Source organism: Toxotes jaculatrix, chromosome 6 (assembly GCF_017976425.1).
Source record: "Toxotes jaculatrix isolate fToxJac2 chromosome 6, fToxJac2.pri, whole genome shotgun sequence".
Classification (NCBI taxonomy): domain Eukaryota; kingdom Metazoa; phylum Chordata; class Actinopteri; family Toxotidae; genus Toxotes; species Toxotes jaculatrix.
Genome location: NC_054399.1, coordinates 23,350,257 through 23,378,169, shown reverse-complemented (window position 1 = coordinate 23,378,169; position 27,913 = coordinate 23,350,257). Strand labels below are relative to the sequence as shown.

General features: G+C 39.8%; 2 protein-coding genes across 5 annotated transcripts; one reads left to right on the top strand and one right to left on the bottom strand.

Annotated features, from left to right (window-relative positions):
• Nucleotides 1-1,415: 1,415 nt before the first annotated feature.
• gpx7 (glutathione peroxidase 7) lies at nucleotides 1,416-5,254 on the bottom strand. Its single transcript, XM_041040628.1, has 3 exons — nucleotides 5,049-5,254; nucleotides 2,550-2,811; nucleotides 1,416-1,906 (listed from the first exon to the last, which is right to left on the bottom strand). The coding sequence occupies exons 1-3, from the start codon at nucleotides 5,178-5,180 to the stop codon at nucleotides 1,743-1,745; spliced, it is 558 nt and encodes a 185-aa protein (XP_040896562.1). The 5' UTR covers nucleotides 5,181-5,254; the 3' UTR covers nucleotides 1,416-1,742.
• A 2,308-nt stretch (nucleotides 5,255-7,562) lies between these two features.
• Nucleotides 7,563-26,227, top strand: tut4 (terminal uridylyl transferase 4). Of its 4 annotated transcripts, none has more exons than XM_041040262.1 (31): nucleotides 7,577-7,691; nucleotides 7,772-7,954; nucleotides 9,816-10,372; nucleotides 10,462-10,613; nucleotides 11,348-11,464; nucleotides 11,589-11,766; nucleotides 12,002-12,090; nucleotides 12,226-12,277; nucleotides 12,636-12,705; nucleotides 13,114-13,240; nucleotides 13,821-13,940; nucleotides 15,944-16,138; nucleotides 16,292-16,466; nucleotides 16,560-17,095; nucleotides 17,548-17,698; nucleotides 18,382-18,468; nucleotides 18,739-18,842; nucleotides 18,942-18,999; nucleotides 19,105-19,208; nucleotides 19,335-19,424; nucleotides 20,632-20,745; nucleotides 20,850-20,927; nucleotides 21,134-21,311; nucleotides 21,411-21,458; nucleotides 21,998-22,080; nucleotides 22,208-22,323; nucleotides 22,838-22,992; nucleotides 23,197-23,294; nucleotides 23,676-24,228; nucleotides 24,942-25,112; nucleotides 25,208-26,227. In XM_041040262.1, exons 3-31 carry the CDS (start codon nucleotides 9,895-9,897, stop codon nucleotides 25,294-25,296), a joined length of 4,566 nt encoding a protein of 1,521 aa, XP_040896196.1. In that variant the 5' UTR covers nucleotides 7,577-7,691; nucleotides 7,772-7,954; nucleotides 9,816-9,894; the 3' UTR covers nucleotides 25,297-26,227. The 4 variants fall into 4 exon arrangements, with proteins under 4 accessions (XP_040896195.1, XP_040896196.1, XP_040896194.1 ...); XM_041040260.1 differs by having other exon boundaries at nucleotides 7,577-7,696; XM_041040261.1 differs by lacking the exon at nucleotides 7,772-7,954 and having other exon boundaries at nucleotides 7,563-7,696.
• The last annotated feature ends 1,686 nt before the right edge of the window (nucleotides 26,228-27,913 follow it).

Sequence of the window (27,913 nt, the reverse complement as noted above, 5' to 3'; positions counted from 1 at the left end):
TGTGCTTAAACAGTTTTCTGTTTCTATTTGTAAATCAAGTCTAGGTTTGACAAGTGTGAATGCAGGTGATTTTAAGCTAGATCTGGTCTCATGATTGTCTGGATGGAGAAAATGCAGTGAATTTAATTTGTTTGTTTAAATTAATAAAATATAAATTACACATTAAAAAAAGTTGATAAGTAAAGCAGAAAACTAATTTTGGGAACGGACAGACAAGGTGATCTCCCAATGATAAATGACATTAGGATTAAGATGCACATTGGGCTGTTCCAAAACTGGGAGTTACACCACTGTGCTAATAATAGAGGGTGCAATGATTTAAAATAGAGGGTGTAGCAGTGGCTATTCATCAAAAACAGGTGTGACAATGTTTTCACAGCCCAGCAGAACTGTAAAAGCTGGAGAAATCCAAAGACATGTTAGATCTGTTCAAAATATACAGTGTTTTTGTGCTGAGGTACAATTTGTGCCAATGCTATATTGCTTTAAGCTCAAGTCTCTGTGATTGTTTTTGATGATCCTTTGACCTTTCCTGTGGTACCACCTTTATAACAACATTCCCAGCTGCACACAAAATATTCCACAATGTCACAACTATACCTTTAATGTTTTGACTCCAATGTGATTGATACCAATAAATAACCCAAAACAATGACATATTGTGCTCATACATGCAATTGTTATGTTGTGGCATGGTGAAGTTTGATGTTATACTGTCATCTGTTCTACTGGTAATGCTCCAACAATGGCAAAATCACTGGTATGTCATCATCTGCCGCTTATCTGGGTCCAGGCCCAGGTTGCAGGGGCGACTGCCACCCAGTCCACAATGTACCAAACCACGGGTGGTGGGTCCACGGGAGGTGGTAACCCATTACCCCGAGATACTGAATACTGTGGCAAAATCACTTATATGATGATTGTTAAATAAAAAAAAGAAAAAAAAAGAAAATCTGTATGTGAGGTTTCCACTGGGTATGTTGATTGGATCTAAATGAATGACCCTGTGAAGGCCTCCACCCTACATAGTTACTGTTCTCCATTGCTGTCAGCATTGTTATTTTTGAGGTTCATTTGCACTGTTCCTTGCGTGAACTTGTGCTCTTGCAGGCCTGCTGATGCACCCAAAGGTCAGATATCAAAACACACACATTAGACTTTCTCTCTCCTCTTAAAACGTTAGAGGACACTCTCAGGCGACATCTGGTGGTGGCCTAGAAGTTTAACCCTTGTGTTTTGTTGAGATTGGCCTTATTTCCACATTGTTTGGGGTCTGACAGACCCTACTCCTATATGTGCCAAACTGATGATAATAACTGAAAAACAGTATACTATCCTATAGATTGATATTACTAGTGTTTTGGGGCAATAAAACATTATAACACAAATTCAAAAGCTAGGTATCATTCTTATCACAGTAAAGGTTTATTCCACAAATCAGAAAGAACACATAATCCACATGACTAACAAACAAGGAAACAAGAGTTCTTTGGCATAAAACTGTGGCTTCAAGTGCCATACACTTGATACAAAACCTGACATTGACTTTAAAAACATAGTGGTGTTTAATCAGTGCTTCCAGAAAGCAAGTCGAATTTGCTTTCACTATGTGAAATGAATTGAATGGTGAGATTGTACAAGCAACATAAATTTCTTTAGTTTTATCCCTTTGGTTCATGTACCAATGAATCTGACTCTTAAACTGCAGAACACTGTGTAGTGAATGGTCTTGAAACCAGGGGTTAAAGCTCCTCTTTCTTCTTTAAGATTATCTGCCGCACCATTTCAGCTATTTTTGGTCGGATTTCTTTGACAGAAACTTTCGGTCCCCATGCGTCCACCACTTGGCCATTTACATCAATAAGATACTTCCAGAAATTCCAGTCAGGCTCCTTTCCAGAAAATTCTGCAGAAAATGGGAAAAGAAGAAAAAGATTTTAAATATTCTCTCAAATGGTGAACAAATTGTGATAACACCTGCCCTTTCGCCAGCATTTTACACAACTTCTTACAGTTTTATTAATTTTCATTTTGGTTTGTATACTTTAAAGTCAAGGTTGTTTAAAAGAGGACTCTCAGAACCTCCAGTGATGATCTCCTTCTCCTAAACTTTGCACTACTTTTGACAGGCTTTCTCTTACAATTCCTCTTGCTGTTCCAAATTTTACAGTTTTGCTATAGCACAGCTTTTCCATTTTTCAGTTGGTGATTTCTCTTGTTCTACTGACGTATTTAATTTGTGAAGGACAAGTGTGTTTTATGACATCTCACATTTTGGCAAACCCGCCTTCCCCTTGATAGAGCTGACCTGCACAAATAAACTCTTCCCCTTCGGTTAACACAGTAAAACCTATGTATATGATTTCAGTATCAAATATTTTGTATGTACAGTGCATGTTCTGTTCTTCATGTCATATTCATTTTTATAATTTCTGAATATCTAACATTTTCCTTGTCATGATGGGATTCACCTGGTTCCACTGTGTTGATTAGAAACCTGGTTGTCTTTCAGGCTACAAACCATTGTACCCACATCACATCTCACTCACCAACAAGGTACTTGTAGACATTGTTGGCTCCAGTTCCAACGACTGCGATTTTACTGAACAGAGGGAAGGAGACTCCATATACTCTGCGCACAAAGCTGTCGATCTCCTTGTCGCTGCCGGGCTCCTGCTGCCCAAACTGGTTGCAGGGAAAGGCCAGCACATTGAAGTGATATGGCCCAAAATCCCGCTGGAGCTGCTGCAGGTCTTTGTAGTGTTCTTCAGTGAAGCCACATTCACTGGCCACATTCACTACCAGTGACACCTAAAGCCACAGAAATACACTGTGAAACACTGCAGTAATAGTCCTTGTAGTAGCCAAACAACAACCAGAAACAGTCACGGAACTGTGAACACCTTGATATGTTTCAGGTGTCTATGTGCTGTTAGCAGTTCCACCAAAGAGATAAGAATGTATCAGAACTTTGTTTTTGCTTCTCTGTTGCTCCAATAATCATCTCATGAGACCTCAGATTTATCTTAAGGCCCATATACATTTTATACATAATTTAATATCAGCAAAATAATAGATATTTTATATCAATACTTTTGCTTAAGTAGGATCTTTCAGGAATGACTTTTGCTTGTGATGGAGCACTTACATAAAAAATATAAATATGTCTTCCACCACTAGTTAAACCATGGTTTATTAGCAAAAACATGGTTTTCACTTAGTTTTAAACTTGACTTTGATCGATGAGGCATCTGAATGCCTCAATATTTTGACCCACAGTTTAAAACCAAACAATATTCAATTTACAGTGATTAAAAATAGCAAAAGCCCTCACACTGTAAGCTGAAGCCAGAGAATAATTGGTACATTTGCTTAACCCAACTCAGAGAATGTGCATCAGATGTTGCATGCCTGATCAGATCTACTTTGGATCTTTATATTATCATCTTACATGTTAGTGAAGAGGCCATGGACAGAACAGTTGAGTGTGTTAGTGCAGATTAGTGCAGCTTCATGCTTCAGCTCACAGTCAGTGGGGGATAGTTTCTGAAAGGGACGAAAAAGCAGCTTATCACTGCAAAAGTACATGCATTCTTTGATTTCATTTTCCCTCGGTCTAACCACAAACTGTTTGATGATTCCATCATCTAGTGCTGACATCTAGTGTCATGGTCAAGCAATTTCAAGTTAGGTACATTAAAAATCCTACATAGAAACCACATAGCACTTTATATAAGTGTTTTACATTCTGTGCATAACTTGCAGTGGTAATTGTGAGAATTTGGAAGCATCTGTGTAAGACACCTTAACCAGGGACAGTGAGGAGGATACATACCTTTGGAAGCTCTGTTGAAGAGGACTAAGTAAGGCTGAATAAATGCTGCTTATTTTAACATTTAAACTTCAGACTTGTTATGGTATAAGCATTAATTAACTTATACATACAGTATATGTATGACAACTTAAAACATAGAACAATACATTCATTGTGAAATCTTGTTGGTGAGAGTTGTTTAAGAAGTTCTCCTTGTGTTGTTTAAATAAAGACGGCTTCAGTGTGTCCTGTTTGTTCAGTAATAATGCAGTTATAAATATTGGTAAACCATTAATAAATATTTAGGATTTTGTTCTTTCTATTAACCCATTATGTCTGAAGTTGTGAAGATAGGCAGGTGATTAATAAAAGGTAATGGGTTTCTCAGTTTCTAACAAGTCTTCTACAAAAGTTAATCACTCAGTTAATAAAAGGTTCTACAATAACCATTGAAGTCTGCAGCTGTCAATGTTGATAAGTAGTTTAGAAATGGATTTTAGTCCAGATGTCCTGCGACCCTTCTCCAGACAGTAAGCAGCCTAACAGTCAATCAGTATTGGAGAGGCAAGTGTCCTGTTGAGAAGGATTTTCCACAACTTTCTTATTAATTAATTAATAAGATTAACTAATAATTAATTAATTACGATTATAACTGATCTCTAAAGCATCAGTAAAATATTTATTAACATCAGTAAAATCATTAATTACAGCTTTAAACCCTTTACAGATGCTGCCTTATCAGAAAGTGGTTCCAAAGTATAAATAGATGTAACGCTACATTAAACTGTTACCTACAGAAAAAATCATCTACTTTGTCTCATTTAATGTTTCCCAATATGCTAAATAAAGTCTGCAGTAGTTCCAGGTAGTGTGTTGTATCAGTCGATTGCAGGCAGATCAAAGCCAATCCGGGCTAGTGGTCTGCACCTTGTTTGAATGAAAACTTATTGAGGCTCCTACAGCGCCAGCAGCTCTGCAGGCCTGTTGCCACGTAGGCCAGCGGGGCTACAGGACGGGGCATCTCGAGAAGGCTGCAGTCAAACTGATCCGTTGCAGTACTATGTTAGTTACATCTACAATCAGCGCGTTAAGTGGGAGACGGGAAAAAAAAAAACATTTCCATGCAACATTCATTCATACAACCGTCTGACATGCAAAGTAACTGGTTACAGTAAAGACACTGTAACATCACCGGTATGAACTGCTACACTCAGCTGTTCAGACCCAGACTTACCGAACCCCGGTATTTTTCCAGGGACACTAACTTCCCTCTGCTGTTCACCACTTTAAAAGTATAAAAATCTTTCTGTTTGCTCTCAGTGAGGCTGAGTAAAGTCAGGAACACGGTGAGCACTCCGGGAAGCATCTTTACAGTGAAACTGCCAACGCAACAGCAGGAAAACTTCTCCAAACTCCTGCGGTAGTTCTCCGTCTCTGTAAGTAAAGTTACGGACCGAGAGAATGGCATTTCCAGGACCGCCCGTTTCTTACAAAATAAAAGCCTCGCTGGCGAATTTGTCCAAATTATTTAAAATAAATTAATGGAAAAAAAAACAAAAAAAAAAAAACATTCTCCACACGACACTCAGAAAAAGCAAACAACAATTTACAATTTGTAATTTCGTCTTCAATATCATGTGTGTGTGTATCCATAATATCTGACAAGTATGCACAACAAATTTTTTTTCTTGCATTTTCTTTTCATGTTGAAATGCAGTTATATGGATTTGAATTTAAATTTATTTTTTCCCACTCAAGTGTTTAAATGTGCCTGTAATTATAATTTATTTTTAATTTGTCACTGCATGTCCCCGCACATTTATGTTTTGTCAAAATCATGATAGTCATATTTGTGTGTGTTATATTTGTCACTTACTATGTCACAGTTTTGACCTACCACAAGTGTTCAGACTTTCCATTAGCCTTTTCCATTTTGTTTTGTAGTAAATTTAGTTTATTACTGTAGCTTATTTGCAAGGGATAATGGTCACTGATGACAGTAAACAGTACATGAGGAAGTATTATCTCATAAGATTTAAATTTTTTGGACAGTGATGAAGATTTAAATTTAAATGGAAGCCCAGAATTAAAATATAATGAAATCTGATAGCCTACAGAAAGCAACAAAATTTGTTTGAAGTCTGTGAAAGTCCTTTTCATCACAACCAGAGTGAGACATTTTTGGTGACCTGCTCCATTGCAGATAAGTAGTCTCAAGCTTTATTTTGAAGGTGTGTTGGATAGAAAAGAATTGGAACTGGAACAAAAACTTTTCCACCTCTCACTCTCAGCTCATTAGGCAAATGAAGGCATGCACACCATGGCCTACTTTTTTTTTTTCTTTGGAGGCAAACAAATGAACACAATCCAAAAATACAGAGCAAAACATAAACCTCTCTGCATATTGATAAGAGGCTTATCCCTCTGTAAGAAAAGTTTCCACAAACTGGGTCTCATTGTGTGGGAATTTAGGCTGTGCCACATTCAGAACCAGAGAATGAATAATTACACCGAGTTGAGAAGTTATTTTGGTAACATCTTCTGTTTGGGAAGTTTGGTTTTGGTTTGGTTTGATTGATGCCAAAATAACTAAATTACTCCATGAAGTGTTCCACATTTTGTCATTTATTTTGTATTAGAATCAGAATCCGGTTTAATCAGAATCAGGTTTAATCGCCAAGTACGCAAACACATACAAGGAATTTTTTTGCCGGCAGTTGTTGTCTCTCTAGTATATAAAATATGAAAATATTTTCAAATATACAAATATACAATTACCCAGTATGCACATAATCATGTACAAGTAGGAACATTTTCAACAGTTAGCTGTATTTATTTTTATCTACAAAGTAAAAGGTCAGATGCTTTTTTGACCCCAAAAAGTAAAGGGATGAAAAAGACAACATATGACTTGTTGCAGCTCTTTACTTCTTCTGCTGCATTTCCAGTTGGCAATGTTTACATCAGATTTTTTAATGATTCAGTAGGTTTATGAACAGAAAAGAGACAGCAGCTCTCAATTAGCCATTTCCAGAAAAGTATTTCCTAATCTAATTTTAGGTATTTTAGATGCTTAGTTGTTTATCCATTTCCTAGTATCATTAAATAGGCATCTGATTGGACCCAGAGTCATTCTGCAGTAGGACAATGAGCCCAAATTTACAGCCAGAGTCATAAAGAACTATCTTCAGTGACAAGATGAACAGGGACTCCTACAGATGGCCTGACCCCCACAGAGCCCTGATCACAGCATTGTGGAGTCAGTCTGGGAATACTTGAAGTGACAGAAGACATTTACAGACCAAATCTACAGAGGAACTGTGGCAAGTTCTCCAAGATGCTGGATCACACCTACTTGACAAGTACCTGAGAAACTGTGTGCAGGTGTACCGAGGAGAACTTGCACTATTTTGAAGTCAAAGGGCGGTCACAGCAAATATGGATTTGTTCTGTTTCTTTCTCTTTACCACACTTAAAATTAAGTTAAATTAAAAATAAAAACTATCTGTGGCTTTATTTTTTTTTTTAAAACACCCTCACGTTGCTTTTAGCACCTCCAGTCTTTTGCACAGTGCTGTGATTATTATTTTCTACTTTCATTTAACTTTGCTATTTTGAAGTGTCCCCAAGAAAGAAAAGAGATGGGTTTAGGAACAGTGCATCCACACTCCAGAGCTTCCCAGCGGTACTTTAACGCAGCACGTTGCACGCCCCTCTTCATCGTCACTGGCAATCCCACAATGCAGCGGGGTAATGTATTAACATGGCGTCAATGGTTGCTGTTTTGACCAGGGCCGTGGGATTTGAAAAACATTATGTAGAACAGAACCATGGAGATAGCTAAACAATAATCCGAAATCAACTTCAGAGCTCGAAAGTAAGGTAATACGCGCTTTTGTGTGTTAAAATGGTCGAAGCCGTTTTTCCTGCTTTTAATGACTTGCTGCTGTGTGGCAGCTGGGTGCCAGTATTATTTATTTCCCGTTAGCTAGCTCAGCCGGACGACCGGGCACAGCGGCTAACGACAGTTAGCTCACGGAGGCAGCTAACAGCAAAGTCGGCTGAGTAGAGAGCAGAGAGTCCCCTGGAAGTCCGCGCGAATCGTTTCTATAACACAGGAAACACTTTTTGCTTTTAATGGTGAGCATTTACCCAAGTCGATGATAACCGTGTGCTTTCGTTTTGGTTTTGGAAGTTGAGCTAACGTTAAGTCCCGGTGTTGTGTCGAAGTCTGCCCCCCCCACCACACACACCACACACACCACACACACCACACACCACACACACCACACACACAAATCATAATAACATCAAACCCAAAATGAACCCCCAACTCCGCCATGAGGAAATTTCGACACAACATCACTGCACTCTGGCTTTGTTCATATGATGTGCTTGTGTTGAGCAGTCGTGGAAAATAACGAAGTGCATTTACTTTCATACCTCGACTCCATTATGTTATAGAGGGAAACATTGTACTTTTTACTCCACTACATTTATCTGGCAGATATAAGTTACTTCTCAGATTAAGACTTCACATATAAAACTTGCAGTGCAATACAGCGGTTCCCCATTTTGGCTCATTTTGGTTTGTGATCCTGTCAGATAAAACTGTCGGAAACTTTCAACAAAAAAAGATTTAAAAATAATAATAATAAAAAAGACCTAAAATTTGACATAAATTTGTGCTGGTCTCCCATTTATCATCTCAGATTTATCTGGTGACCCTGTGGAGGGGCCCAATTCCACTGGGCTAAAATTTAAATAAATAACTTTAAATTAGCTCCACGCTGAGAAGCTACAACAGTAAAGTACTGCTTCTATATTGATGAATCAGTACTAACAATCTAATAATACTAATACTACTACTAATAATAATAATTGTATATCACTAACAGTGGCCATCTTTCTGCACAATGAGTATTTTCATTTTTGAGACTTGAAGTACATTTTACTGCGAATGCCCCTGTGGTTTTCCTTAAGCAGGCTTTTGAATGCAGGACTTTTACTTGTAATGGTGTATTTTTACATTGGTGCACTGATACTTTTCGTTAAGTAGAGGATCTGAGTACTTCTTCCACCACTGATAGTTAGGGGGTCAGTTAATGCCACCGTCAATTTAACTGCTTCACTAGATTCATTGGGAAGTCTGTGATAAACCCTATATTCTAGCTACAACTAATAGTTGTTCCCATTATCGATTAATCTGTTTATTGTTATTTGTGATATATCGGTTAATTATTTAGCATATTAAATATAAAAATTATATGGAAAAATACCCATTTCAGATTCTGAAAGCTCAAGGTGATGTCTTCTTGTTTTGTTGGTCCAACAGTTCAAAACCCAAAGATAGGAATTAATCAGTAATCAGAACTGTAGCCTTTGTTTTCTGTCACTGGCTAGTTTGGTTTCAGCTCTGCGCTGTATTACAGAGGTCAAAAAAAGTCATATAATACACAATAAAGGGTTTTTATGCTGTTCACAGGTCTCCCTATAAAAGTATGTAAATCAATTACAACTCAAGCAGAACGAAGAAAAGTTCTTATATCGCCCCTGTTCCTAAGTCCCTGCACTGGCGTCAAGTTAGGTTTAGGATAAATGTATTAATAGACTTTTCCTCCACAGCACAGTTTATTTGATTCAAAGATATGTCCCAGGGAGAGCCTGTAAATCCACAGACTGTGCTGTTCACTGTACTGAAAACTAAGTACAGTGACTTTACTTTCTGTAGTTGTGGACCCAAACTTTTGAAAGATTTAAAATCGATAGATGTTGCAGTTCTGCATGACTGATCAAGGAAACATCTGCTCCTTTCAGTGTGTTCGCACCAAAATATTTTGAACTGTTATTAGACATAAAACTCAGTTATGTTTTGGAGGTGACACCCTTCCATGTTTTATTGGTGAAACAAGACACATCAGGTTATCACAATGCTTCTTATAGTGTGGTTTTGCTACTTAGACTGATAGCTATGATTTTTTCTTTTTCTTTTTTTAAACAGATTTTAGGTGGCCTGCCTCCCTGGTGATCCTCAGCGTGGTGTTGACTCCACCAGGGACAACAGCAGCAGGACAGGAGGGATGGATGAGTCCATAAGTCCAGTAAAATCAGTCAAACATCCCAGAGGAGCCAAAGCTTTATCCAGCGAGAAGGCAAGTAAAGAGGCTCCTACGCAGAGAGAGGGTACCAAGTCTGTGCCCCGCAGCAAAGAAAACCTCACCATTGCGAAGGATGAACATAATATAGGCAGCCAGGGCAGCCGGGGGCAAGGCAAGACTTCCACAGACACACCGCAGGACAGGAGGAGGGGACGGCCCTCCAGGCTGACAAGACTGACTGGAAGAACAAGTTCTGGGGAGAGAGGCAAAGGCAAAGTGGCAAGCTCACAACAGCAGCTGGCAGCACAGACTCCTGACTCCAGGGCTTCTCTTTCTACAGACAGCAGCCCCTCAGCAAGCAGAGAGACCAACTCTCCTGTAGTGCCTGGTACACCTGAGAAGGGCCTTGCAGCACAGGCCAAGAGCTCTTCTGTAACTCCAGCAAAGGAGAAGTCCCATGGTGGGTTCTTGAGATGTTTTTGAGTGTCTTTCCTTGTGTCTTCATCACCAAATGTATCTTTGGTACACTGTTGTCTTTGCTGTTTGTAGGGGTGAAAGCTGCGGGACTAATGCATCAGTCCATTGAAGAGGGCACAGAGGTGAGGCCCACTGTAGAGGAAGGACCCCTGTCAGAGCAACAGCTGGGCCTCCGACAGGCAGAGGAGCGCCTCTACAGAGATTACATCCACCGACTGTTGAAAGTAAGGAAACAATCCCATCATGCCTAATACTATATAGTAAATGTTTGGGAGGGGTTGGCTGTTTGTAATTGAGTGTCTGTCAGATGACTATAGGTGTAGTCGGCATAACTATTCAGACCCATCTAGTAAATAGTGGTCTCTTCTACAATTACAGCGAGAGAATTTAATTTATGTGGCTGATGTATATAGTTGGTAAATTTTCTTGGTTTTACATCATTGTAAGCTGAGCCGTCTCTTGGGATTGTGGACTGTTGTTCAGGCAAAACGGTCTCTTTGAAGATGGCACCTGCAAGGATTAGTCGATTTATCAATTAGTCGATCGGCTGAAAAATAACGGGTAACAATTTTGACAGTCGATTAAAGTGCTTTTATGCAAAAATAGCAAAAGAAATAGCTGTCATCTGTCAATTTATAGAGTCATCATTCTGTTACAGCTGTTTTGTCAGAAGTTAAAAATAAAAGGCGATACACTGGAGAAGTTTGGCTTATTTTGATAAATACAAATAACAATGGAATCCCAGCCCATCTGTTCTTTCCCCTTCACTTTGTGTCATCTCTTTGCCCCATGCAGTCATCTCCAGCATGTGTAGTAGGGATTTGTTTGTTTTTGTCTCCTCCTAGCATGAGCAGAGGGGTTAATAGTTATGATTATGATCAGGTCAAGGGCAAAATCCAAAAACTGCAAGAGAACATGCATAAACTGATTGGTTTTGCCTCTCTCTCTGTTTTCACAGCAGTCCCCTGAGTACCCAAACTATCAATACTTATGCAAGCTCTGTTCTGTGCACATTGAGAACATTCAAGGAGCACACAAACACATCAAGGAGAAGAGACACAAGAAGAACATAATGGTATGGAAAGTTTGACCTTGTGCGGTCCATCCCAGGACTTGTACTTTATTAATGCTCTTCTGAAAAGGCAGGAAGTAAGGGTTTACAATTTAGTGTTGTACATATTCTGCTTCTGGTGTATCAGGAAAAACAGGAGGAGAATGAGCTGCGTGCCCTGCCACCCCCCACCGCTGCCCAGCTGAGGGCCGTGGATGCGGCTGTCATAGAAACAGCCAGGCAGCACGGGATCTCAGAGGAGGACTTTGAAGTTCGGAAGGCCGTGGTCCTCAGGATGGAGAAGATCATAAAGAGGAACCTCTCAGGTTGTGTGCTGCGATGTCATTGAGCCTGGTCTGAGTGTGCTTCAGAGAGCAGTGTAAAGAAGGAAAAGTCTTGAGAAACATTTGAATTTCAGATCTCATTGAAATTACACTTTGGTTATCCTCAGTGTCTAGTTTTCTTCTATTTGAATAAGGTTTGCTTTCCCTCTCAGTATGAAAAATACTGCATATGTATATCCTGTACATTTTTTCCAATTTCTTTTCTCTGGTTTTCCAGCTTGTTCTCTCCGTCTCTATGGTTCATGTCTTACCCGATTTGCCTTCAAAACCAGTGATATCAACATTGATGTCACCTACCCTTCCTCAGTGAGTCCTTTTCTGCTGTTTCACAAAATAGTGATGCATTTTCTCTGATAACATACAAAAGACATTGTAAATCAGAAGTTACATTTGGTTCTGTTGTTGATATCTCGCATTCTCTCACTACTTTTGTCTGTTCAGATGACACAACCTGAGGTCTTGATTCAAGTGCTGGAGATCCTCAAGAACAGCTGTAAGTTTTGCTTAGTGCATTCAACATTTCCCTAAAGTTGAGACATGATTAACTGTCAATAAACCAAATGTTCTGGTTGGTCTGGAATTATCGGCTTTTCCTTGTTAGTTTATATGTCTGATAGCACTTGCAAGTTAAACCTTTACAGAATATTTCCAAGATGCACATAGCTTGGAATTTCATTATCTGCTTTGGTCTTGAGTTTGGATAAAATGTTCATCTTTAAGGACCTCACCCAAGTGATTTGGATAATGAATGCTACTTAGTGTGGATCCACCTTTATGTAAAAGTCCTGCAGTTCTTTACATTTTTCTAACTTTCTACAAATTATATATTTTTTTGTGTTCCTCTTCTTCAGCTGAATTTTCTGAGGTTGAGTCAGATTTTCATGCCAAAGTTCCTGCGGTTTTCTGTCGGGATGTTAGCAGGTGAGTGTTGGTTTAAATGAAAAAAAAAAAATCATTTCTGTATACACACTTGTTAGAGTTTCAGTCATTTGTCATACATGCCTAAAAAGGGAGTTTATTGTAGTAAAAGTGTATAGAGTATTTAATTCTATTTTAAAATATTTATTTGTGACTTTACATTGATGATTAGAAGAAAACAACCTTTTTGTGACTGTGACCTGGTATGTTAAGATTGTGCCAACAGAGCCAACTGTGTTTGATCTTATTTGTATTTATGTAACTGCACATTGTTACAGTACATATTAATTATAAGGCCTTCACTGTAGCATAGACATGTTAATTGATTTTTTAAAAACATATACCTCAGTGAGCCAAACAATTAGAATTACAATTTCCCTGCTGTCTCTCCTCGCCTCTGTTTCTGCTCAGCGGCCTGATGTGTAAAGTCAGTGCCGGTAATGACGTCGCTTGTCTCACGACCAATCACCTGGCAGCCCTGGCTAAACTGGAGCCCAGATTAGTGCCCCTGGTGCTGGCCTTCCGCTACTGGGCAAGGGTAAGACTGCGACTGACACCGCTTCAAATGGGTTTCAGTGTGTTTGCTTGTTTTTACTTCCATTCATGTTCCAACAACATTTCAGTATAATCCTGGCAGATCTTTAGTACAATGGGAAAGGTTTAGCAGCTTCAAATTTTCACCATGAGTGTGCTTACATCAAGTATTATAAACCCCAATTGTTATCTTCCTTTACTAATTAGTATGTTTTTAAAATGACACATCCAACGTTCCACTTCCACAATCAAAAAATTACACGATGATACTGGACACATTGGATTCTAATGCTGACAGACCAGAAATAAATGCTTTGCAATGGTAACATCCATATATTATATTTAATTTTCTCTGCCCACATTACTCTTTTTAAATAAAGCACCTCTCTGTGTCTGCACAAACACTCTATATCACCTATATGTCCAAAGGCCCAAACCAGAGAAACAAATATTTTGTTCTATATAATAAAGTATAATGTAATGATTTTTATAATTGAGCAGATTAATTTCAAATTTATTGCTTAATTTTAAGGCTAAAATTCAGACCAAGTGAAAGCAGGTTTTCTTTGTATGTGTCTCTGCAGCTGTGTCATATTGACTGCCAGGCTGAGGGTGGCATCCCCTCGTACTCCTTCGCTCTCATGGTTATCTTCTTTCTGCAGCAGAGGAAGGAGCCCATCCTCCCTGTCTACCTGGGCCGCTGGGTAGGTGAAGTGTTGTGTTCTTCAGGTGTTAGTCTTTTCCACTGTCACTGGAAAAGTATTGCTTCATGTCTGCTTTCCTGAGCAGTCCTTTTTCATTTTTGTTTTTGTACACAGATTGTAATGGAGAAATTAAGATTCACATAAACTGCTCATATCTGTCCTACTGCTAAAGATTTGCTGATGTATCTTACCTTGTTTCTGGTTGTACACTTCAACTGTCTTAAAATGTTCTCTTGAATGAGCAATGATTATGTTGATAAAATGCATGAAAATTATAATTTTGCTTAATTTTTAGTGCCATCCTGCCTGCCTTAATAGTTCAAGTGTTGCTGTAATGTAGACAGGATCTGCCCATTTAGTGTAATTCACAGGATGACACCCCATCCCCCACCCCTTTGTGTATTGTGTCATGATTTTGTGAAAAAAAACGTGGCTCCGGTCTGTGTGTTGGGAAACACGGGAAACAAGACGTTGGGGGGTGTGTGTGTCTCTCATTGGGAGCAGGCACTTTAACGTAAGAAACACACACACAACAGAAAAAGCATCTTTCCGCTGCTGTTTAGGTGATCTCATTCATTTTTTTATCATTGCATTCCTTACATTTTCATATTAATGAGGGAAACTGATTTGATGGTGACCCATTTAACTATGATTGCATCATCATCATTTCTGGCATCACTGTTAGACGGTGTTTTCACGTGAAGTACAAGTTGTATTTTAGTGCACAGCATTTGCCAACAGGAAGAACAGCTCAGTAATAGTTATGTAAGTGGAGGAGGAAACAATCTTTTCTCTAGTTTTTCTCCTTGAGGTGAAAAAAACATTCTCTTTTTTTTCAGACCTTCTGGCTGTTTGTGCCACAGGGTGTTCACTGGGATGATGATAAATGTGAGATGCTGTGTGAGCACAGGTTGAAGAATGACGTAATTAAAATTAACAGAGGTTTACTGAAGTTGCAAGTGAACCTTGCTTTTCACTGTCTAAAAACATCCCCCCGGAGCCCAGAATGTATCAGTGAGTCATGGCAGCACCTGATGATCGACAATAGCTACTTGTTGTGCCAGTTAAACCAGATGTGGGACACCACATGTCATAATGCACAAGTAGTCCTGGCAGTGTGGCGCTGCACCACGTCAGCAGCAAAGAATTTTTGTTCATAATGAAGCGCTCTCCTAATTCAGGATACGAAGTCCACATTTCTGGAAGAAATTCTTTAACAGATGGATCTGTCCCATTTTAAAGGCTGCACCTGTATTTGGAGGGCACAATGGGGCCCCAGGCAATCTTTATCAACTTGTATAGTCAGGAAATATCATGTGATGATATTATATCTACCATATACAGTCAGCAGGTTATCAGGTGCACCTAGCTAAAACTAATGCAGTCTGATACAGCAGTCCTGCAATAAATCCTCCTTCACAGAAGTGACAGTGTTCAGTTTTCGAGGAGGAACAGGTTCAGCCTGTCTGTCAGTTTCCCAGAAGGAGCTACCTTCCGTGGCTGTGTTTCTCAGAGGATACAATATGTGAACTGGGACCTTAAGTGACGATCACTGTGGTTGCCTAAAACGTGAGGTGCAGAGACACACTTGCAGCTTTTAACCTTTTCGTAGTGAGAGGCAGCTTCCTGTTCCAGGACAACACACACACTCTTCTGTCAATCATTTGTGTGCTCTGAGCTACAATTAACTATTCACCAAAGTATTTTTCAAGCAGTGAAAAAAACAGTTATAAGACAAACAAATCTAAAACTTAACCTGAAACTCCAAGTGACCCAAATGTTCCTGTTCCACTCTGAGAGATCAGACATCTCCAGCTGTGCAACAAGTCGGCATTCCCTGCTCTTTGTAGCCGACAGTTTACTTCTTTATGTTTGTCATGTTATTTTCTGATTATATAACAGAGAAGAAGATGCAGTGATGATGAACCAGAAGTATCTGGAAGAATTTAACCATCACATTTTTGCATACTGCTAGTTTTCCTCTCTTCCTTTTCCTCTTTCAGATCGAAGGCTTTGATGTGAAACGTGTGGATGAGTATCATCTAACTGGAATCACGTTGGATATGTTTGTCCGATGGGAGCACAGACCTCCAAGCTCCACAGAGGGACGGGGGGAGAACCGAAATGAGGCCAGAGGACAGAGCAGACCCAAACCCGAGCAGAATAAACCTGATGATACTCATTATTCAGAGGGCTTGGTGAGTCATACCACAATAGCTGATTATATAGTACAAGGAGAGTTTAGCTTACCTTTGATTCAGATCTCACATCATACTTTTATGAAGAGCAGTATTGATATTCTTGCTTTGTGTTCCTGCATTTAACTATCCCTCTGTTACTTTTCTTTAAAGACCCCCTTAACCTTTGACCTGAGTAAAGATGTGACGCTGGGCCAGTTGTGGTTAGAGCTCTTACGTTTCTACACACTGGAGTTTGCTCTTGAAGAATATATCATCAGCATCCGCTTAAAGGTACTCCTCTCGAGAGAAGTTAAGAACTGGCCACGTCGTAGGCTCGCTATTGAAGGTAAGAGACCTCTCCGTTAGAAATCTCACCGTACAAGTCTGGAGAAATATACCAGACATTCACTCTGTTTCTTTTTCTCCTCCTTGTTTTTAGATCCTTTTGCCTTGAAGAGGAATGTTGCACGAAGCTTGAACAGCCAAATGGTGTTTGAGTACATCCAGGAGCGCTTCCGTACAGCTTACAGATACTTTGCGTGCCCTCAGAGAAAGGGCTCTGGGGGCCACCAGAGAAGCAAGAAAGCAGGCAAGCAAGGTGCAAAACTGGAAGGGGTCGAGAACAAGGAGGCCGACTCTGTGAGCAAGGAAGACAACGACGGGAAAGGTGAAAAAAGTCCGAGCACTCAGAGGGCGCACCAGGGTTTGAAGGAGGACGAGGAGCCCGACAGCGATGATGAAGATGGTTCAGATCCGTCCAGAAAGAAGGATGAGAGGACTTTAGATGCCAGCCTCATGGACATGGTTATCAATGAGGGGAACAAACCTTCCTTCTCCCCCAACGGCCTGCTGGACAGTGACAAGGAGGGAGGGGTGGAAGACGAGGAGGAAAACAGTGTTTCAGAGAAGGCTGGGCCTTTTACATCGGAGGATCTGCACTATGTGTTTGACAAGATGATTTTCACTGGTGGGAAGGTAATTATGTCGAACACCACTCACTCTTTATATATGTATATTGCATACACATTAGAGTTAGTAGCACAGTCAACCTGAAATACTAATTTAATGCTAATGCTAATAAATATCCTAAAATGTTGTTGTTGCATCATCTCACCTGCAAGCACTGATGGGTACATCAAATTTAAGGACAGTCTTTATTGACACATGATGACAGAGTCCAGTTTTCGAGTGCCAAGTTATCACATTACATTGGCTTCAGTTGTTGTTAGAGAGCCTTAAGAAATGTTATTTTCAACCTATGCAACATGGGACATTGCCCCACAGAAATGTTTTGTCACAATGATGTTCTGTAACTAGTGTTACATCATTTTGTAATTTTTATTCATGCAGTTATGCTTCACTTTGTGTTTGTTGCAGCTGTCATGTCTAATTAGTCATTTAATAGAAGAATTTTTGTTTCCCTCCAGCCTCCAACTGTAGTGTGCAGCATCTGCAAACGAGATGGTCACCTGAAGGACGAGTGTCCTGAAGACTTCAAGAAGATTGAACTAAAGCCTTTGCCTCCTATGAACGACCGCTTCAGAGATATCCTCGATGGGCTCTGCAGATTGTGCTACTGTACGCAGTCAGCAGTGCAGTTCTGAATTTTCTTTCACTTTTGTCTTTTCTGGAGAATAATTTCTCTAACATTTTTGTTTTTGAAGTTGCGTTGTCTTTTGGAAGAATCTGAGTAAAACATGAATATTCTCATTCACAACCAACATGAAATTGACAGTTGACACTCAGAGTACTGAATATGATCTCATCTACTTTTGCGCAGTGCAGATTAAGTTTAAATTAAGCAGGTGCTATGAAAAACAAAAGACAGACACATTGTTATTTTGTGTGTACTTTGAACCCATTAAGGAGTAAACATCATTACATTTACTGCCAACCATCGTAGGTTCACTCTCAGCTACCCCTGGTAAACCTTCTCTAATCCAGTGAATCAGTATAATAAATGTTTTGTGATTGTAGGGCTGCAACTGAGAAGCATTTTCATTACTGATTAATCTGTTGATTATTCTCTAGATTAAAAGATTAATCGTGTGGCGATTTCATCATCAGTGTCCAGATAGCCAAAATATTCAATACACTGTAACTGGGACTAACAAAACATTAAATGTTTAGTTTTTGATTGAAAAATAGCATAAATGAGTGATCCATCTTTAATAGTTGCCAATGTGTTTTATTACGATTGACTAATCCATTAATCATTGTAGCTCAGTGTAACTGAATTTCTCTTCTGCTTTCGTTTTTAGATGAATTGTCACCTTCACCTGTTGAGCAGCAGAAGAGGGAGCAGATCCTCGGCAGCCTGGAGAGATTTATAAGGAAAGAGTACAATGGTGAGCAGTAGGCATAAACTGTTACAGAAAACAATTTCTTAAATGTTTGCCTGAGACTTTATATATGTTCCTCCCATGAAGAGAGAGCTAAGCCTTTTTCCTAATGTCTGCAAGTGACACAACATATTTTTGTGTCAAACCTTCTTGTTTTCTCCCCCTTTACTGTGTTAATTTGTTGTTGTTGCTGGTAACTGTAAATGCTTCCTCATCGCATGTAATGTTAAAATGTTTCCAGCTGTGAATAAGACATAATGTTATCTGAACCCACAGATAAAGCCCAGCTCTGCTTGTTTGGTTCCTCCAAAAACGGTTTTGGCTTCCGTGACAGTGACCTTGACATCTGCATGACTCTGGAGGGCCATGATACTGCAGAGGTAGACAAAACAAAACACACAAACATACTGCAGACTCACATTTCCTCAATATGGCCCTTGTAGTCTTTCACTGTTAAACGTTGTGATCTATCTGAACAGAAGCTGAACTGCAAAGAGATCATTGAAGGCCTTGCAAAAGTGCTAAAGAAGCATACAGGTGAATTAACATTTTAATAATTATCACATCATAACACTGTGATATTTGGGCGTGTCAGGGACTGAATCTGACTCATTATGATCTCCTGTTTTCCCATCATCACAGGTTTGAGGAACATCTTGCCTATTACAACAGCTAAAGTGCCTATTGTGAAGTTTGAACACAGACAGAGTGGTTTGGAGGGAGACATTAGCCTTTATAACACCCTGGTGAGTGAACAAGGCTCTCATAGCAGAATGTGCCTTCACTGTTACATAGAGTGGGCAATAAAGTCAGACAGGAATTTATCTGTTGAAATTGCTGCATGAATTAATTAGGACGGATCATCTCTGTAGGCTCAACACAACACCAGAATGCTGGCTACATATGCAGCCCTGGATCCACGTGTGCAGTTCCTGGGATACACAATGAAGGTCTTTGCAAAGGTATGTGAAAGTTGACCAGCTGATAGAGGAACCCCTAATTGCTGGTTTTTGGATTGTTCAGTGTGCAGGTTTCTGTTCTAGTTCCTCCGTCAAGGGTTTGTTAAAAGCCTGTTCATTCAAATTTTATTGATATTCACAAGCTTGGCTGGATATATCCGATAACTACACCACTCATCTTAACAAAAAAACAAAACAGATTTTGGGATTGGTTTTCATCAGCTATTCAAAATTTGTAACATTTTTACTAAGGTCTCATGATCTCATCTCTTGGACATTTTGTTAGCAGCCAGTTAGAAAACAAGTAACAAAATAAACATGGTCATCATTGCAGTATCACAAGCTGTAACATAACTTTCAAAAACAAACAGTTTCAAGGGGCCGTGCAATGTGTCACAATTAAAATTGCTAATCCTCAGTAAACTTTGCTTAGTTTAATTAAAAATGCAAATATGGTGAAGTATATTCTCGGAAAAAGTAAAGTACAGTCTAAAGTGAGATGGACCTTACTAGGTTGTGTAGTCTAACGTTGCTGTTGGATTAATGTGAAATTTTTTTTGCCAAAATATGAAATGTATCACTTTGTGAAGTATAATTCCACATCACTTATTGTCGCTCAGAGTTTTAGTGAGTCAAGCCCACACATTTAAATCTAATTTATACCAAAATAAAAACAGCTTTTCGTCGTCTATGTTCTCTGTTGCCTCCTCTGCTCACTCTGAGCGGGGAGTATATTTTTCAGCTCCACTAACTAGCTTTTTCTAACTTTAACCCAACCGCATGTCGTCTGCCTTCATGGGGTTTGCTCATATTGTTGCGCTTTTTATGTTTTATTGGTTTCTACAGGCAACTGTGCTACAGTTTGACCTAGAATGCAGCAGTTGTCTATATTTAGTAACACACATTTGTATGTATGAAATAATTCGTGGGGTAAAAGCATTTTAATTTAATGGCATACAAATCTGCACTTTAGCCCCATTTTGAATAGGATTAACATAGCAGGGGGAGGTGGGGAGTGAAGTGCTCTCTGTGCTCCTCTGCAATTTAACTCATTGTTTTAAGCTGCATTTTAACCACTGGGAAATTACTGGATATGATCTGTAACAGACGTGGACATTCAGCAGGGCAAACCCTAAACCCTCCCCAGTGAAGCAAAGAGGTGTTACTGTCTGTAACCCGAACCCTGACTAACCTGCCTCTGTGCTCACAGCGCTGCGACATTGGGGATGCATCCAGAGGAAGCCTCTCATCTTATGCGTACATCCTGATGGTGCTTTACTTCCTGCAGCAGAGGCAGCCGCCGGTCATTCCTGTCCTGCAGGAGGTACCAGCCACTTATCACTCTTTCAATTCATAAGAAATAACACACAGCCCAATCAAAGGTGTTTAGCTTTGAATTGAAAATGAATAAATCTGTATGATTTTCAGATCTTTGATGGGAAGACTGTTCCACAGCGAATGGTCGATGGCTGGAATGCTTTCTTTTTTGATGACCTTGAAGATCTGGTGAGTTTCATTAAAATTACAAAATCACAAAAACTGACACACAGCTGAGGTCTCCTTTAACTTGGGGCAGTAATACAGTGTTTGACATTATTTGAATCTAGTCCAAATCAGTTTTTGATCCTGTCGCATATCTTCTGCTCTTTCAGAATTTAAGTTTAAGTTTAGTAGTTTTAAGTATGTTTTCTTGTGTTTGTTTGTTTTCACAGCGTCGGCGTCTCTCTGCGCTGCAGCCGAACACAGAGACCGTTGGAGAGCTTTGGCTGGGCCTCCTGCGCTTTTACACTGAAGAGTTTGACTTCAAAGAGCACGTCATCAGCATCCGCCAAAGAAAACGCCTCACCACCTTTGAGAAACAGTGGACCAGCAAATGCATCGCTATTGAAGGTTTTCACGTGAATCTGCTTTATTGCTCTGTTTTAAGCTGCTTCTTCACATTATAGTCAGGGTTTTCTTTTCTACTCATTCATCTGTTCTTCTCCTCAGATCCCTTTGATTTGAATCATAATCTTGGTGCTGGAGTTTCTCGCAAAAGTAAGTGCTTTAGTCCAGCGTAGTTCATCATGACCAAAATATTTTAACTTCACTGAGAGCATCATTCAGATATTTCTGGCATAAAATTTAAACCACTTTTTTTTTTTATATCACACCATCATTTTGGAAAATGAATAAATAATAGTTATTTGCTGATGCCGACTCTGCTGTTCCTTACCTGCAGACATGAACTCTGAATTGTTCAGCTTTCTATGGCAGTTCATGACAGCAGTTGAACGAAAGAGCAGGTGTCCATGTTGTGTTTTGAAGGATGACTGTGCACAAACTCTGTGAAGAATTTCTTTTTCATAGCATGTCCTCCTTCTTTCAGTTACAGTTTCCATGATGTACTCTCATATGTACTGTATAAGAATTTCATTCACGCTGACTGATGAGTCCAGAGGATCAGGCCGTCTGAGTTTCATCTATTTGAATGAATTTAAAGATCATGCAAACTTTGTCATTATTTCAGGTTTTGTTTCTTGGTGTGGAATGCTTGTTTTAAAACTCCCTAACGCTGCCTGTCTTATCTCCTCTAGTGACAAACTTCATCATGAAGGCTTTTATAAATGGTAGGAAGTTGTTTGGAACTCCATTCTACCCCGTCCCCGGCACTGAAGTGGTACGTCATTCCTGACCCCTACACTTAAACAAAATATGATTAAATGTGAGGAATTTCATTCTGTCTGCTCCTTGTACTGAGGAAGCTGTGATTTGTGTAAAATATGTGCTGTTGTGTTCTGCTGCAGGACTACTTCTTTGACTCAAAGGTGCTGACAGACGGCGAGTTGGCGCCCAATGACAGGTGTTGCAGGATCTGTGGAAAGATTGGACATTACATGAAGGACTGTCCAAAGAGACGCAGGTTGTCCACTCTTCGTTCATGGAACTATTTCACCCACCGCTATAGAACTGAAGAATATCTAAAAAAAATAAAAACAATACTATGGAGTAATAGATATTTTATAAATTCACATAAGTTCTATTTTGTGTAAAAGTATAATTTGTACAGAGTTATTACAGCATCACTGTTCACTGTACTGCTGTTTTATACATGAAACATATCAGGGAGCAAAACGCGATGCACCAACTAATACCAAAAATGTATAACTACTGTTTCAAAGAACATTGATGGTCTGTTTAGGAATCTTGTTAAAAGCTTGATCATTTTAGTCACAATCAGAACTTAATTACTATAATAATTACTAAATGTACTGGTATTTTAAGGTATTTTTAATTTCAAGTCTTATTTGATATTAAGAAAAACCTGTACCATTGTAATTTTTCTTGTTTGTATGTTTGCACGCTCATTTATGTGTTTGAACCCAGTCAGATTTATTCATCCCGTCTTGTTGTGCCCTGAACTTTGTCTTTACCAGGATGAAGAAGAAGGAAAATGACAAAGATGAGGACATAAAAGAGGAGGAGCGAGAACCAAAGGACAGACGTTGTTTCCAGTGCGGGGACATGGGTCACGTGCGAAGGGACTGTCCTGAATACCGCCACCTCAAACAGAGGACCGCCGGAGCACCAGGTATCCGCACGCTCTTTCTCACAAAAAGTATCTACACAAGTGAAAATAACCGCACAGAATATTTCTTCAAGACATTCTTGTTAGTCATTTCCTTTGATACACATATTTTGAATCATTAGCTTAGAAGGACATGCATAATATACGTCACGCCTAATATTCTCAACACTCAATAGAAGGTTGAAATAAAACTGTATGACTTCCCAGCTCCTCACATGGTACGAACTATGGTGAGCTCCCAGTCCATCCCCATTCCTCAGGCAGCTGCAGACTGTCCTGGAAGAACCAGACAGCCCTCTGAATGTGTGAGTACAGTTACAAAAAGTTTACAAAAAAATTATTAAAAATATGTTTTCATGCAAACCCATAGAGATTTCTGCCTCCATCCAAATACAGCAGAAATGAGAGGAAGGGGGTGCAGATTGGAATACATATACAAACAATCGCAAAATTGATTAAATTTAGCTCCGTGGGCCAAACTTTGATATCTTGAAATGTGGGCAAATAAAAGCTCTTTAACCCTCTGTTGATTCTGCAGAAACATCCATGAATCATAATTTGGAAATCAAACTCTAATCAAATATTCACTCATCTTCCCAGCTGAATGAGTATTCGAATGTAAAAATAAAAGTGACTTGTGTCTGCTTGTTGATTCCAAATACTTTTGTCTTTCTTCGTCTTGGTAGTCGGACAGTCGACAGACTCCGCCCTACTCCCCACAGCCCACCGCTATGCCTCAGAGTTCCTCCCAGTCCTCCAGCTCCCCCCAGCCCTCCCACAGTAAGACCAGTTCTGCAGGTCCCTCGAAGCAGCCTGCTCACCCCCAGGTCCCCCTGTCCCTCTTCAGCTTCCCTACCTCCCTCCCAGGCCAGTACCATCCAGGGACGCTCACTGCACTGGGGCATCTTCCCTCCCACCAGTCCCAGGGGCAGCCTCATCACCCAGTCCACATCCCTTCCACCTCTTGGCCCATCCACGGACCGGTCCTCACTACGTCCTCTCCCACCGCCCCCTCCCCACCCGGCCTGAAATTCGCCCTGCGTTCTGCGTCAGGGAATGGGAGTCCCACAGGCTCAGGGGGCAACTCCAGCCCCATGAACCTGAACGACCCCAGCATCATCTTCGCCCAGCCGGCGGGGAGACAGCTGGGCATTGGTGGGCCAGGACGGGAAGGACACTGGCACAACCACTTGGCACAACCAGGGTCACTCATGGGCAATGGCACTGTAATCAAGTCAGGTATTCACTGGGTGAACTTTGGTGGCACCCTCTGTGTGTGATTCTGTCAGTATCTTCATGTAGTTGAAGAGGAACTTCACATTAATTCCACTTTTCTGAGAAAGTAAATGTTATGTTCAGTTATTTTATTACACTAGCAAATGGTTCTGGTTCCAGTCTGACATATTTCGTAGACTGTATCTCACCCGGGATTCTGTTGAGATAATTAACCTCTTCTACAAGAGAGACCTGGACGAAATGACAACAAAAAGAAGTGTCGCATAGATACACAAGGACACACATCATTAATTTTTGATAGTCATGCAAAAACATGATGATACACCATGATCTGTGCAGCAGCCTCCCACCAACCAACATTGTAAACACATCTACATATCAAACCTCAGCCATTTAAATTGTTCAATTCAAAGTTCAGTTTCAATTTTTTTAAAACAAATTTAGATATCAGATACCATCTCAGTATGAGGCCCAGCCTGTTTTCACACAGAGCTTTTCTGGTGTTCAATCAGTAGTTCAGAATCTCTTCCTCTTTAAAATTAGTGGATGGGTTTACAGAGTAAAGGGTTATATGAGGTAAGATGCAGTTGTGGTGGGTAATGGTTCATCACTGTTTGTTTTACGCAGACTGGAATATTACTTAGGTTTTATTACTGGATTCGCCCGAATGTTTTCTTTATCGTGAGTTTGAGTGTGTTTGGATCTTGTCTCTGCAGAGTCAGGCCACCCGGCCCAGTTTGTTGGTGTGAGCCAAGGCTCTCGGTTATGGGAGCACAATAAAACACCCCAGTACACCCTGTCTCCATCCTGGGCATACCGGATGCCCCAGAGCTTCCTCCAGCAGGGCAACGGAGGCTACCAGCCCGGCAAACCCTTCATGGCCCAAGGTCAGATATGACACAGTTTTTTTTTTAATTACTGCTGAGAAAAATAATCACAAGCTCTCCATTTGCACTGACTTGACTTTTTGTTTTCTCTTCAGGTTCCATGGTAAATCCGAATCCAAACTTCCCACTGGTCCCCCATGTCCGACATCAAGTCAATCTGAATTTCATCCAACAGAAGAAGTGAACTTGTATCTCCTTTTAATTAGATTTATGGTCAGTAACATAACAAAAGCAGAATTATGTACTCTTTGCATCATTTGATCGCAGGAATTTTTAAAATGAATTTTATCATTTTTGTACAGTTTTTATGTTTTATTTTTTGTCTCATTACATTGATTTGTGATACAAATGTCAAATATTTTAATACCCCCATTTTTGAGGGGGTCCAAAAAGTGTTTTTATTTTATGTGTAAAGTAAGGAGGAAAAATGTAAACCTTTATTTTTATTAGCTGTATTCATACTTTGCTTGCAACAAAATGAAGGCTTTGAATAGACGTTTGTTTTAAAAACAATCTAACATGTCACCCTAGGTATGTAGTGCCAAAAGCAGGGATAGCAAGAAAAAAAGGGAAAAAATCTTAAATATAAAAAAGCTACAAAAAAAAATAAAGAAAAAAGCAAACAAGTTCGTTGTGTCATGTGGGTTAATTAGAGGGGTCAACAAAACACAGGCCGCTCTTAGTTTTGAAACCAATCGTCCTCATTGTTTATTCTGACCATGACCATTCCACAACCTTAGCCGTTTGTATATGGTCTTCTGCTTGGTGGACTTATTGGACAGAAGCAAACTAGGGAGTGAGAAGGCTTTTTTGGCTTTTGATCTGAACAAGTAGTTTTTATTCAGAAGAATGGCAGCCATCTTGGAGTTAGGATATAGTAGCATTAGATTTTAAAAATGAGGACACTTGTGTCTGTTCCCAGGCCACTGTCAGTCAAATCTGATCAGTCCTCACCCAGGTTTTCAGAATTAATTTTTCAGGTGACTTTGCTTGTCACCATTTCTGTAGCCATGGTCACTATTTTCATGGATGTTGCTGGATAGCTCTGTAAGAAGATCACATTCTTTATCCCACCTGCTCATCTCTGACTGATTCTTCAACTTGCAGAAACGTTCAATGAGTACAACACCAGACCTCTGACTCACTGAACAAATTGTTTTGCGAGCAGTGACTTCAGGTCTGGGACCGGGCCTCCAGTGTCCCATTCCCATGTATCACATTCACTCCCTGGACTGGCACTATCCCCGGACTCCTCCCTCTGTCCTTATGAAACAGCTGGGTGTGAGCTACAGTCGTCAGTCATTGCATGTCAGGTGACGTGATGCTCTGTGACCTGGTGTGTGTTGTAAACTTTACTAACACTAACTGCTGCTGCTGTTGTTTCCCAAATGTGCATATGTAAGAGGAGGCTGTAGCTCATGTGGTGGAGGGGATCAGTCACTAATTGCGGTGGTTTGATCCCTAGGTCCTGTCCCTATACTGAACTGTCGTTGAGCGAGACACTAAACATCAAATTATTCCAAGTAAGAAGGTCAGTGCAGGGAAACAACAATCCTACATATGTATAAAGATGATATAGGGAGACACCAATACACAACAGTTTCTATCACAACAACGTTATAATGACTTATAGTCCTTTGAGGTGTTGGAGAGCTGTGGTCAGACAACTTTGGTTCTGGTTTCTTGCCTCATTGAGTCTCAGATTCAGATTCAGTTTCATCCTTCTTCAGGTGCACTGAAACTGCAGAGAGGTGAAAGGAGAACAAGCTGCATCCTCAGTTCATTTCAATCTCAGCAGTTTCAGAGTCTGCTCATCTTGAGCCTGAAAGCTGTGGCGTTACCTGGCTGTCATTGTGGAGTTCCTCAGGGAATGCAGATGTTTTAATGAACTGTAGGAGATCTCTGTAATAAATCTGAGACAACACGTCAGTGCAAAATGGATAACTCTGAAATTAATTAACAGCTGTTGTTTATTTTTTAATTGCTAGTAGAATGTAATTTTTTAGAAAATGTTTCCATGTTCAACTTTAGGATTAGTGTCACGCCATATGCTGCGACCACAGGGGGCGCTGTTGTAAGATTCTCTTATTTGCTCCTTTTCTTTCCTATCCTTTCCTGTCCTGTCCTTTGCTGTCTCAGAGCACCCATGGGTGGAGCAGTACATTTACTTGAGCACTGTACTACTGAAGAACTGTACTCTATAATTCTGATCTACTTGTACTTCACTCGAGTATTTTCATTTTACACTACTTTATACTTGCACTTCACTAAATTCCAGAGGAAAATACTGTACTTTTCATCCCTCTACATTTATGCTGTCACTTCATCGATTCTGATGTTAGATAACTCTAAGTATGTTAAAACACCCAACAGTTTAGAAAATAACTACAGTCCACTCCAGTTTGGTAAACTAGAGCTTTAAAATGCTGTTTTCATAGTAATGCAGTTCTGTAATGATTATCCAGTGGACATGAAATGTACAAGAACAGAATTCTGACAGGGTCGTTTCATTTTTACATTTGGTGCATTTACCTTTATACTCTTGAGTAAATTTTGACTGATTATACTTTTATTTGAGCAGGGTTTTGAATGCTGGACTTGTAATGGAGTATTTTGATAAATTGGTATAGTTCCTTTTACGTCTTCCAGCACTGGTCACACTAGTTGACATTTCAATTTTTAGAGTCATAGTGTTGTGTATCTAAAAATGTGAAATCTATTATTCTTTCCTTACCTGGACTGGATCATTTTTATCCGAAAAAATGCGGAGAAGCAGAGAAAATGTTGGTAATTTCAGTGGA